The sequence below is a fragment of the Falco rusticolus genome, chromosome 4 (genome assembly GCF_015220075.1).
Source record: "Falco rusticolus isolate bFalRus1 chromosome 4, bFalRus1.pri, whole genome shotgun sequence".
Taxonomy (NCBI): domain Eukaryota; kingdom Metazoa; phylum Chordata; class Aves; order Falconiformes; family Falconidae; genus Falco; species Falco rusticolus.
This window is the reverse complement of record NC_051190.1, coordinates 30,306,957-30,329,252: the sequence shown is the minus strand read 5'-3', so window position 1 is coordinate 30,329,252 and position 22,296 is coordinate 30,306,957. Positions and strand designations below refer to the sequence as shown.

At 38.4% G+C, this 22,296-nt stretch overlaps 1 protein-coding gene across 2 annotated transcripts in view; it reads right to left on the bottom strand.

Moving 5' to 3' along the window:
• The window catches only part of MAD1L1 (mitotic arrest deficient 1 like 1), a 380,463-nt gene that overhangs the window by 317,846 nt on the left and 40,321 nt on the right, over positions 1-22,296 (bottom strand). For both annotated transcript variants that reach the window (XM_037385754.1, XM_037385755.1), the window contains exon 10: positions 21,844-21,930. In XM_037385754.1, coding sequence (XP_037241651.1) covers positions 21,844-21,930 — 87 coding nt within the window. The remainder of the gene's footprint in view (positions 1-21,843; positions 21,931-22,296) is intronic.

The window sequence follows — 22,296 nt, the reverse complement described above, 5'->3', positions numbered from 1 at the left end:
ATGTGCTGTGGCTATAATAAAAGCCTACTCTAAAAGATTCTCCCCTTCTTTTAGAGCGAAATACAGTACTTACACTTTTGCTGAGAATGGAGAGGAAGGAGATACCTTGCCTACTGACTCAGGTTCTTTTGCCCTGCCTAATATTAAATAGAGAAAAACAGAAACACAGTATCACTGAAGAAATTTTAAAAGGTTGATTTTTTTTCAACATCTGAAGCTTTACAGAAGCAGACACATAAGCCATATTTCTGAGCATCACCAGGTGACAGTCTGTGGGAATACCCAGGCTTTACAAGAAACCACATGTTCAGTCTATTTATTTATTTTTAACATGGTCCTATAAGTTGCATTTTTATGATCTATCCGGTGTCGTGGTTTAGTGAATCATATCATGTAAAGTGACCAAAATACTCTTTTTTGTAAGAACCATAAAAATAAATTTGAATCATTAGAGCAAAAAACATGCAACACCTACATCATGCCACACCACACTGCTACTACAATAAGGCAGCCATTATTCACATTTCTGCAGAAGTGCTATCCCTGTATCAATTGCCAGCAGCTCGTCAGGCTCCCCAGCCACACACTAGCACTGTGCAGCCCATCAGTGTTCCACCCCAATCCAGTGGAAGGCAAAACCAAGCAACAGGCAAAAGTTACACCAAGTCTGAGTCTTAGTGCCACAGTGAAAGTGCACCAGCAAAATCGCTTCCTGCTGCAATCCATCGTTACATTATTGTGACCCTTTTCCATTCAGCATTCTAAAGGGTGTTTGTCCTTGTTGAATGTACGAGTAACTGAAGCTGTTTAGGTTTAATTTTAACAGTGCAGTATACATTCTTGATCATTTATGTATTATTTGGGCACAACTTAGAGCGATGGACAATAATAAGAAAAGCTCATTCCACTACAGTTACTACACACATGAAAAAAATAATTGTATTTGAGATTACCAGACAGCAAAAGCCCTGTGAAGAACATATAATATGAAACTTCATGTAATTAGTATTAGTTGTATTGTAGAGGTATTTAGAAAAGGACTGTATAATATGGTAGCAGTAACTAATATCTGGACAAAGAGCTAATGTAGGGCAAAAAAAAATCCCAGCTAGTATTCAGAGACAAAGGAATTTGAGGAGAAAGTTAGGATTTCACAGTGGCCTTCCAAATTACAGTGATATATCAAAGTATGTCAGACAAACCAAAAACATATTAACCTTTCTCCAGAAAACACAAAAGAGAATTTACACACCAATAGGGGAAAAGAAACCACACAGAGGGTTTTAAGAGTCGGGATATCTAGCTTGCCATCTTGTGGCTGAGTTACTGAAGCTTTGATCTGCTGTTACCCTGATCAGAGAGCTCTAGACCAATTTCATTAGCAAGTGAGCAATCCATTCACTATTTTCTTCATTTAAATTTCTAATTTTATTTCCCAACTAATAATAGAATCAGATATATTAATTACTACAGAAGCAACTGACACAGATGACAGAGCCACTGTCCAAAGGGACATGGTGCTTTCTTCAAAACCTTTAACATCTGGAGAAAAACTCTCTTTTTTTTCTTTTTTTCTTTTTTTTTTTATTTTTACTACTTCTACATGCTGTTTCTTTAGCAGCAATAAAAGTTTTCCAAAGACAAAAGGCAACCACAAAGGTAAGTATCTACCAGTATCTACCTTTAGCCTAGCTTGCCAGGATCTCATCTGAAATTCAGTGTCAAATATAGCCTCACCAAGATACTTGCTTGTGTAACTATGTCCTTCACTGATGGATTTCCTATTTCCAGAAAAAACAGGCAGGAATACATGTCTTACATGTTTAGGTATGAAGATTTTAACCCAAATAAAAAGAGATTTGAAGCAGGAAGAGAAAGAAGTTTCCTTTGTTTCCCCTTGTCCTGGGAGGATCACAAAGGAAAGGTTCTCTCTAGGGAACTCTTCAGCTTACATCATTATTCATCTGTAGCATGGGTTTAATATTTTGTCCTGCAGTGCACTGAATCATGCTTTTTCCTTCTTCTAGCTCTACCCAAGTCCAGTGCAAAAACAGAAGAGCCTTATGAGCCAGACTAGCCAGGGCCCCTTTAGAAATATACACACATGCCCGTTTTCAGTGAACATTAACAATCAGCCGAAAACTACAGAACACTTTTCTCATAAAAATAGTTCTCAATCAAAAGGCTAACTGAAAAATTGTTCAAGGAAACAGGCCTTTCCTTACCTCTTACAGTTTTTTCCCCCATACCTGTAGCATACACCATGCATAATCTAACTTGGTCTAAGCACTGTCATTCATTTCTCTTTCCAATATTTAACTAAACTACTCATTTTTCAATTGCCAACCCATCTAAATAACTTTGCCGGCAGCACAACTCATCTCTTTCATAATTACAAGAGATACTAAGAGTCTCCTTTCATCTTCCAGTGAACATATATTTAGCTAGTTTCCAAATACCCGCAGCAGTTTGTTATCCAGGGCTGCTTCTTGCCCCTGGCAGTCTCCTTTCTGTAATTCAGTGGCATTCTAAGGATACAACAATGCATTGTACAGTGGCAGTACATCACTTATTTTAAAAATGTTCAAATCGTTTCCTGATACCAATAAGAGTATTTCTTCAGCCTTTCAAACTACTGCTACATATCAGAATGATTTTTTTTTGAACCACTGAACACAAGAAAGCATAAAATGTTTTTTCTTCATCTGGGTATACAGCCAAAGTATCTTTCCAGTGGGCTCCTAACTCACTAAAAACTGTTTTATAATTCTCAAATACACACTCCATTTATTAAGTAGCTTAAATGATCTACATCCTTTTGAGTCTGGGTGAACTATTATTACTCAATCAGAATTTGTTCTGCCTCCCACTTCCAATCACCTTCAAGCTTAAATTCCACTTAACACACTCATTTCCACTTTTAACACAGCCAAATCAAAGGAGCATATGGACCTACTGCAATTATTAAAAATGGAGGCACTCTTCTTTAATAGCATGATCAACTAATCAAGTAAAAACTCATAAAGCCAACATTATGAAACATCATAATGGCATTATAAAAGACAACAACCCATATTTCACCAGTCTGACAGCACTGAGAAAAATCCAATGCCTAGTATCACAGAATACATCACAGAAAACAAGAAAAGTATTTCCATCAAAAAAGAGTTTATGGCTCTGGGTGACTGTCTTTCTCCTGTAGGCACATCGAGTTGTTTGGTTAGATATTAACTCTATGGTGTGTTCACCCTTAATGTTGTATTTCTTATCTTACAATCCCTACTGACACAAAATCTCTTTCCACTTTGTACCGAGTCTGTCTTCTGCTTCTGCCCTATTAACTCATGTCAATATAGCAAAGGGAGCAAAATAAAGCAGCAAAGTCAATAGTCATCCATCACATTTTTGTGCAACTGCTGCAATGAAGAGGAACGGATAGGTCAAAATCAGAGCTGCCTCGGGAAGCTGCCCTAATGCTCCAGCCCTGCTTGGCATCAGATGCGACCACAGCACCACTTCCCTGTGGCTCACACAACAAAGGAAGTGGCTGCACAGGTCAGAAGTTCATCTGCTAAATTAATATGGAGCATCCCTGCTATTCAGAGCAAAGCCCACATGCTGAAGCAGAAGCTGCTCTGATCTCTACTGTGCTTTTGCAAATAAAAGTAATTCACAATACAAGTTGTCCTTGTTTTAGGGAAATTACAAAGTGTGGTGGAATTTACCAGATAGTCCAACCTTCTTCTCTGTGCTTTTTCTGCCCTTCCCACAACTGCATATTTTCTAACTAAATCACAAAGCACCTCTGGGAATAAAGGCAGGCATCATCACTGAACACTTAACTGGACAGGATGATCTCTTTTCTCCCCCCTTCCCTGCAACAATAGGAACACTAGAGATCTGAATTCAGAACAAAGAAGAAAGCATTTATCAGACAGAATAGAAGAGATTAAAGCATTTCTACCTCTGATTGAATGACCACAGTATCACATTACTTCTGCTCCTGCTGCTGCAGAGGAAGTGATTGAGCCCTGGCACAGGGCCCTTGCTGAGTGAGGAAGGGGGCAAATCCTCTCACCAGAATTTTAATCTCTTGCTCCTGGAACCAGGAAATCATTACCCAAGGCAGCAGAGAAATGAATGCTACATGGCATCCAATAGTCTCCCTGCTGGTAATTTCTACATGAGATAGATTATTTCAAAGAGATTGTATAAGGTATTGCAGATCTTTTAAGTTGTATGGGACTGATGAAGGGCTAAAAAAAAAAAAAAAAAACAAAACAAAAAAAAAAACCAAAAAACATAAGGCCAAAAAGAAAAGGAATGAAAAAAGAAAAAATGAAATTGGGAACACAATTTAAAGACAGATGAAAAGAGCCTGAGTGAAATCTGTGATTCCCACTGTGGAACAGTAAAACACATTAACTCATCTTGGCAAAATAAATGCTGCACAAGACATTATTTTAGTACCTTTTATACACACCTGGGCTAACTCAAGCCTCATCTCTCCTTTCCAGTGGTCAATGTGGGAGGTGTCAGTAAGAGGAAAAAGGTAAGAAACCAAGTGCTGGACTGATTCCCAGAGAAGAGACTTGTCAGTCCTCTCCAATTCATGCTACTTTTCTGCTTCACAGAACCTCAGTTGCACACTGAGACATGCCAGAAGCACAGCTGTGCAACGTGGGAACACACCAGACCTCACAGCTGGCTGGACAGGCCACTGCTTAAAATTCAAAATTCATCCAGTACCAGAAAAAAAGGGGTTGGCTTTCCTTTGTCCCCACATTTGCAAGGACAAACTCTACAAAAAGAGGATTTTTTTTTTTTTTTCTAAGTTACAGGACTATTTAGAGATAGGTCTATCAAGCTGCATAAGCCCACCATCCTCTCTTACAAAAGTATCTCAAATATAAGATTAGAAACCATAACAACACTTGTACATGTAAGAATGCTTGAGCTACTGTCATAAAGTTAAATGTTTTTTTCTAAAGAAACCATGTCATCTTAAGTGAAGAAAGCTACACAGTATAAGTAAAAGTTGGCTACAAGTTATCACAGGTCTTATAACACTTGATGGTTTCTCTAAAATCCCAGCTCCTAGATGTGGATTTTCATAATTTCAGAACCACTTTTCATATTAAGTTACTGACCTTCATACTTACGGAGAGAACCTTAATAAAACGGCAGCATCGGCAAAAATGAAAGCAAACAGAAGGGAGATTTGTTGACTTTAAAAGCTGGGGGGTTGATTATTTTTGCATTCCTGAGATGCAGCATCAGCTATTATTTTGGGCAGAATGTCAATCTTGAAAAGATGTAAGACTCCCTTGTAATAAGGACAGATTTCTTTCCAACTCCAATTCCATTGTGAACCATCATACTAACATACCCTGGAGAATAGGTATAGTCAGGCAAAAAACCCAAATTGTTGAAGTTTGATCTATTTTAAGTTACATCATAAATTTAGTGATTTTTCTAGTCAAACAGCATCTTCCATAAATATGGCAGGCACAACCTCAATGTTTAAAAAAAAGCTGCAAGCTTTTGGAACCGAAAAATTTTAGGTTTTATAGAGCAGTCAATTGGGCACCTTTTCCTTCCCATTATCTTCAAAACAACAGTTAAGGTAAAAGAATCCAAATGCCACATGATGCAGAATTTACACAGGAATGTGCACAAAAGAAAAACTAATTTTCTTTGTATTTTTTTTCTGCTGTAGAAATCGAGGAGCAGTGGGAAAATAACGCAGGTTTAAAAGAAGAAAAAGTTCCAACTACTCAGGTATTTGTTTAGAAGTGGACAAAGCTGAATGAGTGATGGGATATCTGCTTTGCACCCACCAAAACAAATCTGTGGTAGCTCCCGGAATGATTAAATGGATGCAATAAAGCAATTATTAAAATAATATTATTTAATGAGGTTCTACGTTCGAGTTCTATAACCAGTAAATCATTTGCAAAAACAGAAAGCAGTTATTTATCATAGACATTACTGGCAGTCTGTAAAGGAATTAAATTTTACATTGAGGCTTCAAGTTAGCGGACAGAGGATCCTAACATTGCTAACTGCGCCTCAGCTAGACACCACGTTTTAAGCCATTCCCCACTGGCGACATTTTAGACAAACAGGAACCGATTTAATGATTTTATGATTCTGATGGATTAAAGGGTGGGTTTTTTTGTTTTGGTTTGTGGTTTGTTTTTTGTGTGGGTTTTTTGTTTTGTTTTGTTTTTCAAAAAAAGCCAGAAGCAGAAAAACAAGCAGTCCCTGTTCTAATACGGTAAGGGCTCCAAGAAAGTGTGCTCAGTCTCAGTTTCCTCTGTGGCTCTCAGTTTGGGCTGAACGTGGAACTTGGTATAAAGCAGCTGCTAAGACATGCAAGGTTGTGATGTGGGAACTGAAGTTGTCGCTTGCAGAAATTATCATAAACATTTTACAGGATGTTTACTATCTGTTAAGCTATGACGAAATCAGAACTAACAGACAATACCACAGGCACCAGTTCTCAAAAAGTTTTAATGTCAAAAAGTATTAAATGAAGTTCTAGCCCATGTGGAGACCAGAGAGACCAGCCTTGCCACTCTGACAGAAGTTTCAAAGCTGAATACTCGAGAGTATTATTTATTATTAAGAACTGGGAAATATATCCATAGGCAGTTACTGGAGGATGGTTCTATCTTCCCAAGCTATTTTAGCTTTAAAATGCAGCAGGTGCAATTGATGTCCTGAAAGCAGATGTATGAAATCATATTTTTAAAATTTGTGAGGTGCGGAAAGAATAATTGCAATTAATAGACCAAACTAGAACTGCTCCTGATATCTACATTTGTAACCCAGCCCTGGGCTGGGCAGAGAATCCCTAGCCTACAGAAGCTGCTTGCTTACCCCTCCCCTAGCTTGCTAGACAGGCAGGAAGGTATGAACAAGCTTCCACTGGTTTTCATCATTCAGCTCAATCTCCAAAGCAAAAAATCCTTACTGATGGCTTGGAGCTTGCAGGAATAGCACCAGTATACGCATATGTCTCCTGTAGCCCAGAAGTTATAGACAGGTCCGTTCATAGCTCTTGGTTAAGAACGAGCAGTCAGTTATGAAGGGTCTCAGCTACATATATAATGTACAATTATATATATATACACAAATACATACATAATGTACATACATATATAATGTACCTTTTATATATATATTAAAAAAAAAACTTGCTGAATCTTTTTACGAAAAGGAAGGAAACAGAGCCTCCCTCTTTTCCTCACTTTTGGACTGATGCCTCAAAGCGTAAACCACCTCCTCAGATGAAAGGAAAAGGAGGATTTTTTTAACAATGAAATTCATTCTCAGCTGTGACAGGGTTTTTTTTATTTCTGAACTGTCTTCACTAAGCAGATGATCCTAGAGTTTCAGTTTAAGCCTTTCAGTGACTTGCAAGCATCCTCCCTGCACTAAAAACGTCACTGCAGTGGACACTACCTCTCGTTTCTTAGATTTTTATAACCTACTATATTAAAACCAGTTTAAATGTAATAAAGTCTGCAACATTTACAGCTAGAAAATACAGGAGGACAGTAAAATTAGCCAAGCATAAAAACAAGAGAGTCTTAAACATCCTCTGCTCACTTTCCAGGGACAATATACACAGAACAGGCACGGACTGCAAAATCAAAAGGAATTTAAATCAATTTAAAATTCAAACAGCCTTTTCTCCTGCCTGCTAAGGGCTCAAGGGACATTAACACACACAGACTCTCTCTTCTGCATTATTTCCTCAGGTTTTCATTCTCACTTTCTAAAATTTGTTTATAAAAGTGGTGATCTGAAATATTGATGATTTACTCATCTCTCATACGTGGCTTTGCTCAGCTGCATCTAGTTTTGCAGTAATGACGTACTTTCTCTTTTCACTTCGCACCCCACCCTTTTCTGCAGAAGATGGAGTTAGAACATAGGATTTTTAGATTGCTATTTCCTCCTACCTTGCCTACTCTCTCATTCCCTTAATACACACCATTACGATATGCAAGGCAAACCAGCAAATTCACACTGAAGCAAAACTTTGACTGTCATAACAAATTTCTTGTCGTAGCGCCAAAACAAAGCTGTTCTCACAACTGTTCCTACCCCTCTGTCACACTTACAGTGCTAGCATGAACCATACAGGAGACTAAGGCTGGGTCTCCTTGCATAGTAGCCTGTTCCAGAACCACAAAATACTGCCAGCTTCCTCCTCTCCTTAGGAAGGTTCCCACAGTTTTCTTAGTAGATGCTATTTAATGAATGGGATACAAAGCTGACTGAAGCAAAACAAAATTTATCTGCTTTATGACATATCTGTATTAAGCAGAATTTAAAAGATCTGTTTGGGGCATAGGCAAAAGCTTTAGGAATTTCAAGTGGCAGGAACTGCGCTTTGGGAAAGCCCTGCAGAAGTAGTGACAAAGACATGCTTTAGAAAACATTATCATAAGCCTCGTTAACTACCACTTTCACAAGCCAGAGGACAGATCACTGACTTGCTCAACATCACACAGAAGTCCTGGGTCAAAACCAGAGCTGAAAACAAAATTGCTTCCAAAGGTCCATGAAGTTTTGAGTATTTCTGCAGCCCAGTTTTACACAGGTCTCTCAATTTCCATCCAGCCTCTCCCTCATCCTCTTTACCTTAACCAGCTTTAATGCTTTACAGAAGCACTACATTATAGACCATAAGCAGAAACACATATCCTCATACACTTAGAAAGAACACAGATAACTTTTACTATACTACAGACAGGATCCAGCCTAGGCCAGGTGTAAATACACAACAGACACACAACACTCATACCATCAGCTTCCTTCTAAGAAAATGTTTTTACAAGTCCTGTTTTGTCACTGCTGTAGGACTTCTGTTTGTCCCAAGTTTCCTGCATGTCACCTGACGTTCACATAAGCCTCTCCCCTGACAAAGTGATGAGTACACATCACTTTGGTGTTTATTTCATTTTTTATATTTAAACAAAATTTTCATATTTATACCAAATATATAAATATTATATATTTGGTATAAATTTCAGTACAGGAATATGTAAATGGCTTCTGTACCAGCAACAATCAGCAAAGTGTCATGAATTTTATGACATCTCCAATTCTCTCCTTTAAATAGACACAGCAATGCAACACGTTGGGTTTTTATTGGACAGGTGGTGATTCAGATGGTTGGATAGAAAGACACACTTATTTTCTTATTTTTGAATGGCAGAGAAGGAATTGCATTGGATACAGTCAACCTCACCTTAGTAATTACCTCTGCTACAATAAAGTTTTCTATTTGGAGACATGGTTAATATGACCTCTTCTTTTGGGATTCAAATCCCTGAGTCCCAAGCACTATTCTAAACAGGGTTTGTTTCTAGAACACGGCTTAATATCTTGCAGGAGATAGATCAATGGTCTTCTACTTCTTATAAGTAAGTGAACTAGAGAAGGAACTTACTCTTTAAAAGTGCTGTGGAAAAAATTAATTAAGAACTAGACTGACTGATCAAACATGGCAGCAACTACACCATCTCCTTGGCTTGATTCAGTTCTTTAAGGACATGAGGAACTTCTTTAAAGTCTGTACAAGTTAACAGAAGATGCTACTCACTTTGTTTTTAAAACACCAAAACCAGCGAAGTCTGAGGCTGTCTGATCAGGACACTGTAACTTGTCAACCTCAATGACAGCTACATTATCCATGAGAGATGCAACTAACCTTCTCTCTCTTGTTCAGTTCTCATTCAAGAATTAGACAACAGTCTCCAGAGGATGGGAAAAGCGAAAATACTAAAACTTCACCCAGCCTCACTCCACTATATTCAGTTCAAGACCTTCAGCATTAATTCAGGGAAGAGGTAAAGTGACTACTTCAAGACAAAATTTAAAAATCCACCAAGCCACAAATTTCCCAAAGGAGTCAGAATGAATTTCAAGTCTCCTCTGCCCTTAAGTATTAATGAGTACTTCCTCTGTAAGTTCAAGAATGTCCCCTTGTCACTGTTTATACACAGAACCCCTACCTTCAAGAAGCAGCCTTGTAAGATGACACAGCCCAGCTGCTTGCCTTCTCAACCAGGCAAAGCTCTACCTCCAGTTCAGAACAAGCATGGTACAAAGTTCTTTTGAAGGAGGGCTAAAGACACTAGACCCGCATTCTGGGTTTGAGGAAACAACTGGAATACATTTTCCCTTGCCTCTTTGGAGGCATCTGCAATCTATGCAAATGAAAGGTTTCCAAAAGGTCACTGGCAATATAAAAATGTAATTAGCTTAAAAACATCAAGTATTTTTAAACGCCACTTTGTCCCAGGTTATCTTACTGTTGCTTGTTTTTTATAATCACAGTTCCTGTTATCAGCATTTTTTTCCCCTTTTGGATGTAGTCGGGAAAGAAAAAAATCTGAGAAGTACACTGCTAAAAGATACTACGTTACTCTCAAATAGGTGAGTTAAGAGATATACCACCCATAGCTGTGTGCTATGCTACACATAAGGATACTAGGTGACAGAGCAGCAGGTGCCCTTTTTATTAAATAGGACAGAGTTTTAAATAGAAAGCCAACAAGCAAGCTACATTATGTTGCCCTGTTAAATCCAAACGGTTACTCAAAATCTACAACAGATTCTGCCACAAACACCACCACCCCACTCTGTATCTACAGCTGGCCTTTCCCAGCACCAGCATAGCCCACAGCGCTCACAAGTGCGAGAGGCAGAAATACTGCGTCTCGGGAAACATGCTGTATCCTTCAACATATTTGGACAAACGAAGCAAAACTCATTCAACAGTCATTGTAAAGGCAGGTACAGACTTGCTGCTGCAGCTGAGTGCCCAGAGGAGATAAGTCAAACAGTATGATAAAATGATTTTATTGACAGTATAGAAAATAGTATTTTTGGTTAATGTAAAACTGAAGTTCTAGCCCCTTAATTGCAAGTCTGACATACCAACGCTGAGTCAGTGAAACACAGTATTCACTGGTATACAGCTCCAGCAAAAACACGACACGCATCCTCTAGCTGCTTCCAAGCTCCTCCTATACGGTGAAAGTTCATACTACTAATTGTTTGTCTTAAAGTATCCAGACCCTGGTCATGTATCAAAATGATTTAGGCAGTTTCTCATTCTCACAGATGCTAACAGCCCTTTCATCACTTATGATACCTCTCCCCATTCCACATATGCTCACTACCTTCTCTTTCAAATTGTCTAACTGATTAATCAAGTTAAACTCAGAGCAATTGTTCTCAACCTATGTTTAGCTTGAAGGCTTTTTCTTCTATATCAGATCTGAGCATTGGCTGTGTGCCCAAATGGCTTGCCTCTCTTCTAATCCTATCAGTTGGTCTAATAAAAGGTATTACTTCTCCCTACAAACCTTGCTTTGCTGATTCTTCTGTGAATCACCAGAATACACCCTGACTTCAGCAAGCTCCATTCTTACACCAGTATCAGATTCGTAGAATGAAAACTGAGTTATAATATATGTATTGCCCCGATGAGCAAGTTCACTCAAACTGGGAGTATGACACAGCCAGACAGCCTGTGTTGCAGTTATATCCTTGGTGGCACAGGATTCAGACTGTTTCAGCTGGAAGGGATGTAAGTAGCACTGCCCCACACTCCCAGCTACACGAGAAAGAGCTACAAAGCAACTTCAGTCTTGCTCTTCACTTCTTCAGCCTTTATCTACTTCAGCAGATAAAGATCAGTCAACAGAAACAATACATTTGGTTTTCAAGAGTCAATTGTCTTGGTGACAATTTTAACCTCCAATGCAAGGTGCAAGAAGAGGGATTTTTTCATTAGGATAACACATGGATAGGTGTTGCTTTGTCAGTAAAGTCCCATTAAAAAAAAAAAAAAAAACAAAAAACAAAAACAAACCACACCAAAACTCAGTGTTTTCTTAAAGCATACACTCTCTTTTATTAGTTGTAGATATTTTGGACTCAATGTACTGCAATTGCCATAGGCTAGATCTGATAATCCCTTATTTCTACAGCCAGAAAGGGACACATTTTGGTTTATTTCCATAAATATTTCAAAAGCTTTTTCTGGCTGAAAAACAGAAAGCCTTTTCAGTAGTTATTCCACTCATAAGAATTTGATTTTTGTTGCTTGAATAAAGGAAAAGCTAGAGGGTTTTGCTGCAGGTTTTTTGTTGGGATTTTTTTCTCTTTTTTTTTTTTTTTTACTGATTTCCATCTCTTAACAGTGAGAACATATTTTAAAACTTATGAATATGTGAACGTTGTTTTAAATATTGAAAATATGTAAAAACAGTCCATACATAAAATATGACAGAAACCAAATTACATTTTGCTAGAACACTGTTCCAAACTCTGACATAGAGTACAATGCCTAAGCCTTCTGACCAAGCATCCAGCCCAAAGGGCCCTCTGAATGTCAGATCCTACTACAGTTTTTCTCATATTAGTAAAGTTTAAAAAAGAGTCACCAGCAACAAAGTAACTGGCCCAGTTGCCAACCATCCCTCTCAAACCCATCTCCAACTCTACCCCATCTCCTTTCCTGCTAGGGAGTGACACATTCCACAAAAGGATGACTGCATCCAGAAGCCGTCTGTCAGAATTTCTTCTAAGCAACAGAGCATGGCCACACCACTACTGCCAGAAAACACACCAACTACCGTCTTAAAAGAGAGACAGAGTGGAACTGACTATAAATACATTTCTCCTCTGTGATACCCATACAATAACTAAGCAATCAGTCTGACTCTGAGAATTTAAAAAAAATAATAAGTTTCCTTCAACAAGAACTCTTGTGGACAAGGATGGAGAAAGGAGGAAACACTGTCAAGCATGAACGCACTCTCAGAATTTTTCCAAATTTTAACAGAAGACCTTGTATTACCAGCACAATTTCCTAAGAAGGCTGTGCCTTGCTTCCCTGTGCTTGACTCCCCCAAACCAGCTCCTCTTTCCTTAACCAGGTGCCTCAAAAGTGTCTGATGCTTCACCAAAAGCTGTGCCAGAGCTGTAGTAAAAGGCCACATTTGAGCTCTTCACAGGAAGAGTTTCTGAGACAGGCATATTCATATCAAGATGTTCTGCAGCTTTTAGTTTCTTTCCTTTCACTTGTAACATTTTTTAGCTAATTGGCTCCAGAATTTATAATCCTGGTGACAGCACCCTGGCTGTGCAAGACAGAAAAGGTGGAGGAGGAGGGGAGGGAAGACAGAGCAGCTGCCAAGACTGCCGGCACCATCTTCCGTTCTGAGCATGTTACTGCAAAGCACCAGCTAGATGTCAGGATCCTCCCCCCCTCGCCCGGAGAGCTCAGGGTATCTTGCGCTTAGAAATATCACAAGATGACTTAGGAGGTTTTATGCAGACTCCAGAAAAAGCAGGAATCCAAATATGAAGTGCAACTAAAACCATCGAATTTGAAAAGGAGAAAATTAAGCAGGAGGGGGGGGAATGCAATTACAGCAGAAAAAAAAAAATTGTTTCACCATTAGCATTGCACAATAAGAAGGTTTGTCAGTCACCGGTTTAGCCTACACATGTTCACATCCGTCAGCATTTCCATGATAAATCCTAATTTTCGCCATTGTTGATCACATTGAACTAAAACTTGGTATGCAAGTTTTTAGCACAGATGCTCAAATAAATTATGCACATTAGTCATTTAACTTTCAGAGCAGCAAAAGAAAGCTGCTTTTGGGGGGGGGGGAGTTGACTGCAATTTATACAAGTTTTTTTTGCCTTACACAGCTAAAAAAAGATAAGGCAGCATACTTTTTATTTTTGATTAAACTTTTCAAGCAGTATGTCTTTTGTATAGATTATAAAACTTTGACATTAGGAAAATATTTATAACTAAAAATGCCCTCTCCCCCCTAACAGCTATATACTTACAGTATTTCCTCCATTTACTATATTGCACTATGGTCTACACATTCCCATGTCCATACAAGCAGACACAGAGAATACTGAATTGAAAATACATAATAAAAATACCAATACCAGCAGGCTGAAGTAGTCATGCAGTAGAGTTGATGTGACCCAGATGAGAAATTGTTAAACAAGCGATTAGCTATAGAGCTGAACAAAGTTTACATGCAGATATGATCAACTGATTGAGACATCCTAGCCAAGACAATCTATTTTTTAGACATAACCATAGTCTGTGCAGTGCGTGAACCAACACTACTTCACAGCAGTTTAAAAATCCTACAGAATTCACATTTACCTTGGTAAAATGTCTCTGTATTCTGGCTGTCCCCACTCCCCTTCAAAGCAGGGGGAAATCATCAATCTGTTTAAAATAAACAATATAAACAGTACCCTAAAGTACTTTAGAAAAATCCATAGTCTTTGATACCTCTGTTATTACAGCAACTATAGTAGGTATTCAGGTAAAAGAGTTTAAAAAGACAGAAAATTCATTCTGCCACCAATCTTCCTCTGGCTTCTCATGACTGCTCAGGAAGGCTCTAACGCAGTCCTAGCATTACAAATTAAGAGACAAAATGGTTATACAGAGTCTTGTTTGACTGTTGATGACATCATAAAACACTTCAAAGAAAGAGTTCAATAGCCATGGCCGGTACTATAAAATTAAGATACTATATGGGTACAAACGTGTAGCACGTGCTTTTGGGGGAGAGGGAACAAAAAAAATCTGAACAGGTACAGAGAGATAAGATACGAATTAATGTATTTTATCTGCCTTAAAAATTATTAGGTGTAGACTAGACAGGATATATGGAGTAGAGATGTTTCTTTTCATTCACATGGTCTTCTGGATCTGCATGTGAGAATATGAGAACCCCAGGTCACTGTATGAAGTGACTCAGCAGAACCCAAGCAAACACAGAGCTTCTCTAGAAACTAAGCCTAGACTTCTCAGGCCACATTCTTCTACCTTACCCATGGGACCATCCTTATGACTTCAAGACTGATTCTAAAGGGTTTTTTTATTACCAAACTGAAGGGCCCTCCCTCTTTTCCAACATGTATAAAATTTTTCAAGGCTTACTGTCACATTGCAAAGACAATAAAAGGCAAATCCCTAAGCACTAGAAATCTTACAGCACTGCAGTCCCACAGCTCTACATGAAGATAGGCAACAGGCTGAATTCATGATTTTACATAATAATACTGGTTTCAAAGTCGAATATTTTTGTACTGCTGCCTACTCCACAGCTGAGATTATAATTCCTCCCTTTGTATTCATATCACAAATACAACATGGACGTGGGGCACACTTCCTTTGGCCCATCAGCTTCATGTAAATCATTACTTTGATCTAGCATCTCTCCACTAAAAAGAACAAGATTACTGAAAACAGATAATAAATTCCGACTTCAAATTACTTTAATAATTCTAAATACTTACTCTAGTTTCCGAGAACTCTAGACAAGTATTAACATACATCTATTTCATCTACGATTTTTAGGAATTTTAGTCTCACAGAAGTGAAAGATTTATAGCACAGATGTGAGTCATGCATAAAAGAAATGCTAGGCAGACTTCTCCTTCCATAACTTTTACAGTGCAACACAGTGTCTGCTGTACAACACACCATCAAGAACAGTCTATGCTTCCTATCAAATGAACTGATTATTTTTACACATTTTTTTAGTGAATAGTACACACTGCTACCTGGACACCCAAGGGAATGCTGAACTAGCAACTCAGAGGAGGACTACTAAATGAAAGCTATTGTTCATTCTAGTAATAAAAAGTGCACAAACATCAGGGATGCTAGTAGGAACACCAAGAATCAATCACAATCCTGGAACAAGAAAAAAAAATATTAAGAACTGAGGTAAAGAGCTTTTTTAATCATTAGAAGTAATCAGAGCACTGAACAGAGGCATTTCACAGATCATCCTTGAACATTCTCCAAGAAGCATAGTCAAACCTAAGGTAAGAAACCAAATACCAATATTTTCATGGTTTTGTGCTATACAGTTTATACAGAGCTCCAGACTGAAAAATAGGTACAATTACAGCTATGTCTGTCCCCTGTAGGCTTTTCTTTAGGCTTTATATGCATTTTTCCTTTTAAACAGAAAGAGACTAGTTCCATAAGCTCCAGAATCACCGTTGCCGGTTCTCCTATAGATTTCTGTCTCCAGAGTTGATACGGACTCATGCAGACTTCCATTTCTTATACTACCAGTATAAAAACGATACCAACAACATTACCACAGTACTACCAAATGCCACCAAAGCCTTTGCAAAACATGGTATAGCAGAAATTATGGATTGTGATATTACTGTATCAGAATAGTCCTCACTCACTGCCAGTCTCAAGGGTAAGGAGGCACAATCTCCCATAGGAGCCTCACTGTCAATGGGGTGTGACATCTGGTTGCACCAACAGCGTGTCTGGCCTGGAAATGGAGACCTGTTTTACTTAAACCTGCTGGAATTCATTATTTTTGAGACCTCTACTATCTGCCATACTTGACAGACTGTAACTAGCAAGTTTGGAAGTGTAGGATAGGCACAATCTCATCTACACACACAAACAAAGCACAGTAATAAGCCTCACTTCCTCAGGAAATCAGACTAAAACCGGCACAACCATGAAAAGCAAAGGTCTGGGCAAAATCCCATGTTTTTAGAATTGGACGCATAAGTCAACGTCTTGGCTAAATTATTTCTTGCCTTCCTATTTTCTGCTAGGCCCGAACTATGTGACAGAAAAAAATTAGAAAAGCTTTGTATCTACCCAATTAGAGTCACGAATAACCAGATGCTGCCCTGGAAGCTTACTATTTGATTATGTTTATTTGGAGAGAGTAGATTGGTCACTTAATGGGACACTATCAGCTACCTTCTAGTATAAAAATGCATGAAAGATCCATTTTGGAGAAAAGAAAAAGCTGTACCTACTAGTCATTTCTTCATAATATTACTCTATAAATGAATGCAGAACCTGCCATAAGTTAATATTTCCCTGAAGCACTGTGAATAAACATTTGCCTGGTACTAGGTACACACACACCTCCACATATAAATCAAGGTGCAATGTGCCATATAGATGAACGGGAAGAAAAAAAAATCCCTACCTTGTCCTATATTAGGCATTAAGTGCTTCTTTTGATCACAAAATAACTCATAAAGCCTATTAAAAAGCTAGCACTTCTCTGTCAGATAAAAGACATTTCACTGTAATTAAACTTCTGCCCAACTTTATAGAAGATTAGGGGAAGAGTCTGACAGTGTCTATTTATATTTGTGACTGACACTCCTTGGGACATCCAAGGAAAACAGAAGACAAGCAATAGATTTACAACACTTCTGAGCTAACAGCTAACTTATGGAGATGGACAGTTATAAGCACATCATCACTCATTCATTGAGGTTTTTTTATTTCAAACAAATCCCTGCTGCCCAACCCAAAAGCACTTTTTGTTCAGTTTTCAATCTACATTCCCTTCCACGGTTTAGTTTTTTTATTTCATTTTTAAGCAACACACACAGCAGGTTGTTTGGATAAATCAGCTTTACATGATTTAATATGAATAAGGGTGGTAAACAACCATGTCTCTTAACAGAGCTCTGTGAGCACTTAGAGAAAGAAAATATTTTTTCAACTACACCCTATGTATCCCTTTTCCCATATGAAACTGTCAGAACATATGGCTGAGTTTCTGACACTAGGTGATGGGAATAAGCCAGCGGCTCCAGGATCCCAACAACAGAACCAAAACTTTACTGCTTTTCCATTTTTATTTGTATCCTTCATCCTGCTCAGTACTAACTTCACCTATGTGTTTCCTTGTATTTGACTTTCCACAAGATAACTCAATGGCCCAAAGTCAGTGTTACACAACAAGAGCAAAAGTAGAAGAGAAATTATCACTTTGGGAGGAAATGCAAGTAACCAAGAAAAGTGCATCTTCATAGCCTGTCCTTCAGAACTGAAGCAAAGATCAAACTGTAAGCAGCATCATTCCTTTGTGCTTGACAACAATGACGAGAAGGGAAGTTCTCTCCTAAATTTGAAATTCTAGAATGCTTTGCCAGGATTGTTTTAGGTAATCTCTCCAGAGACTCCAAATAGGCAGATAAGATGCTGGAAAAATAAATATGCTGCTTTTCTCACTTAAAAAAATAGTGTAACTACTACATCACTTTTCCGTAAGACAAAAGCTTATAAACTGCTTGGCCAACTTTCCATATTACAAGCTACAACTATAAACTATTCCTCGAAAAGTACATTTCAATGTACAATGCCTATAGCATTCACATTCTGGGCAGAAAATAATGTGCTTAAACTAACAATGCACAGTTAAACCAACCCACTAATTAAACACCTTTCTTTCATTGCCTTTTCCTACAGCAAAGCAGGTGCACTTCATGCTCTCAAAGTAGCCCTAAGCAATCTTCTTTTGAGCTTATAAACATTTGGATTGTTATCTATCTTTTGCAGTTACAAAGCTCCACAATACTTCCTGCTGTTACTGCTGAAAGTGTAATTTACTCTATTTACACAACTTCTAGCAACACACTCCAAAACAGCAGTGAGATTGCATCACGCACTATTAATGCCACTTCCAGCTACACTACTCAATGATCCTGAATCTGTGAAGAGGAGCTGCTGTGTATGTGTCCAGCACAAGACTGACCCTCCCCACCTTCTCCACGCAGCACCACAGGAAGCTTTATCCTCCCTAGCAAAAACAGTAAGCTCCAAGGGAGCCTACACAACTCAAACATGTAAACAATCACTGTTAAAAGAAATTGATTTAAACCCACTGTTCAGAAAATTCAGTCCTGTGGTTCTGTGTCTAAAAGCATCCAATCCAAACGATACAGTAAATATCATCTGCATCATCATTTGATCTATGGGATGCCTTGAGACACTGGCAATTGCACAGATTACACAAAACACAGATTGCGCTTCAGATCCCCAAGCTAGCAGCAGGGGGAATATCAATGCAAAGGCTCATTTGTAATGATGTAGCCTTTTTGTGGTGTGATGACCTCTATTGCCTGTTTAATAACAGAAACACTGGCTCTAAAAAAAACCCTAGAGTAATAAATGGAAAGCAGTTCAAGAATGGAAGAATGAGGCAAAATGAATTGTCTGTTTAGTGAACCCACATGCCATTTGGAAAATATTGTTACCAGTGTGTTTGTACACCATACCTCTCTCTCCATTCTAGATCAACTAAAGGACACTGGGAAGCAGTTGAGCTAGATCTGCCTCCAGTTTTACAGAAATGGATGGGACTTTACATAGCAAATTGTTCCCCTATGATACCTTTTCCATGCCTGGTTTGTTTTCTGAAGTCAAGACCTGCTCACATTCTGCTAAATTAGCAATTAACTTCTGCTTCACCACCAAGCATCTCCTCTTATCAAAAAGAAACTGGGGACTATTTGCCAGGCTGTGAGACAAACAGTAGAGAGCAAGCGTCTATCACAGTCACTAAACAATGTGCAAAAGGTATCATCACTGGGAATAAAAAACAAGACGACTGCAGCATAAAGACTGAAAGAAAGAATAATCAGCTTGCAAAAAACCCTTCCAGGCACTCTTCTGCCTGTGTTTAAAAGCTCAGTGACAACCAAACATACACTCACTGTACAAAGACTCAATGTCAGCCATTTAGGGAAAAGGGTCATATCACCATCTTTAACACCACACTCAAACCTCTTCAACTAAATTGAATTTTGTGCTCTAGCAACAGGTAAGCCAGGACTATCTGTGATTCCCCACTTCATTGCACTAAAATTAAATTCAGAAGCCAACTTCTGATGATGTTTTCTTCAGCATCTACCAAACCATTAATTTTAATGGAGAAAAGTCAATCAAAGCTTCTTAAGGTAGGCAAAAATTCTTTTGTCTTTGTACTGCACATTGCTGTACGCACACACAACCATCACCTTTATAAATCAAATATAGCACTATCAGTACTGAAGACAACACATTTCAACTAAGGGCAGAAGAACTTTAGCCGAAAAAGAACCAACAGAAAGCTGAATAAGTGCTGGGCTCCATCATTCACTAGAGGGAGTCATGATCACATATTAAGCTACTGTAATACACAGACCAGTCTGAACATAATTAGGAAACAAATAAAAGAGAAGACCATCAGCTAAATCTGGATGGCATTCAGGGAAAAGAGAAAATTAGATTTGCTTCCTTAACAAGGTTTTATTTCCAAAGACTCAAGACCTTCTCCTGGGAACCTTCAAATCATCAGTAATGAAAGGTTTTCGAAAATGTATCTTATTGCCTACATTTTAAGACAGAATAAGGTATGTGACAGAAGAAAGCTGAAATGATCAGTTTCAGAAATGACACACAGCATTGCATCAAGAAAACGTTAGAATTTTAATTTAAGCAGCTTTACAGCCCATTTAACTTGAAATCAAAAAGTAATCTTAATCATGTTTTTATTTTTAAACTAAATTGGCGCAATTACATCCAGCATGAACAGGCACTACCAAAAAGCTGCTTTTTCAACACATGATTCCCCTTGGCCATTAATAAATTCAGAAAAAGCATTTCTCTGACAGGCTGTGAGAAACAGCCTTAAAAAAAAAAAAAGACAAAACAAACAAAAAAAAAATCACGAAGTCAAACATTACCATGATCCTTTTATTTGATCATTTGATCAATTCTGGGTTTGAGGGTTTGCTTGGTTTATTTTTAATACATGAAATGTCTTTTTTTATATTGCTGAGATTTTTTTCCCTCCCTTAAAACTTCTTAGCAAAAACCACAAAACAATTTGACCAGCAGCACTCATGGGAATTTACACTTGGCTAACAATTTTACAACTGACTAAACAGTTTCATTAATAGTAGCAGCACATGCAAAGCTTTTAACACTCAGCTTGAATCCTGCCCATTATTAGTAAGGCGGAGCCCACAACACGATCATCTCTTGAACCAAAATCTACCGCATACCTCGGGAGACACATCAGCAAATGCAGCCCAATAATAATGCTTGTCCAGTGCTCAATTACACAGTATTTGACTGCTTTACATTCAACATGTTTACACCAAAGGTTGAAATCCTCCACACTTCTGTTGCTTAGACAATTCATCTAACACCTTGGGAATGCAAACAGTCCAAGAGCCTTTTTGAAAGACTTGAGGTACCGTTTTTAACAAGAACAGACAATGAGTTCCTAAAGGGAGGAAATAAAACAGTGTGGGAAGTAAGAATATGTGCACTGAGGACGAGAAGCACTTTCTGGCATGCCGTGGCACTGTGCTAAGAAGGGCTGTGTGTAACCAATGCACTCCGGAAAGTTAAGCTCTGGCAGACAAACTGATTTCCCCTATTAGGTATTCACTGCCATACCAGGCCAAAGGCTTAAACACCCTCTACTTTTAAACACAGATCTCACTCTATAAACAGACTGCTCCTCCCAAAGTCTAGCAGTAATTTGCCACCAAAACTGCAAACACACTTTTCCATCACCATCCATACAATCTGGTCTTTTAAGCAGTAAAATCACAGCCCTCAGGGCTCTTATGCAAGCACCCAGATGACTACTTTGCACATTCTGCTGTGACATTCCCTTTCCAGATGAAATGGTCTGCGAAAGCAGCTCACTTCCCCTTACAAACACTTTAGCTCCTAAAATAAAGCTGGATAAATTTCACTGCACCTGCCCATGGTTGTTGTTTTTCCTGCAAGGATTTAAGCAAGCAAAATGGTCATCTTCAACATGGGAAAGAACAGAAGATAACATAGAAGTCTCCATGGAACAGCAAGGAAATCTAAAGAGCCGTTCTCTCAGTTTGCAGTGTTTGTTTTCTTTCTACATGCTTTAATATAGCAGTTCCTTGCTACCAGCATCCACTATTGGTATCACTCACCTGTTCATGATGGTAGAGTTCTGCTCCTTCAGCACAAGCTCCCTTTGCTGCAGGGCCACAATTTGCCTTGAGAGATCATCAGGTGTCCTACACAATTAAAACAAAACAAACTTTTAACAAATTATTGGTTTAAATACTATGTTCCATACAGAGCCATAAGAAAAGGTCTCAACAAAAGCAGACAAGGCAATATCACAAGGCCAAAGTTGCTGCAGTCCCTTAGAAAAACACAAGGTTGCATCCTGTCCAGCTTACATAAAAGGCTGTTTTATTAAATGCTGTAATCATCATCCATGTCGCAGCATCTCACCATCGTTCACTTCAACCCATAAATCAACTCTAAAGCTGTAGAGTCAGCAACACCAAATTTCTCAAAGCAAGCACCCTGTATAAACATTCGTATCAGATGAACAGACAACTTATCACTTCAATACATAAAACTTTTTGTTTAAC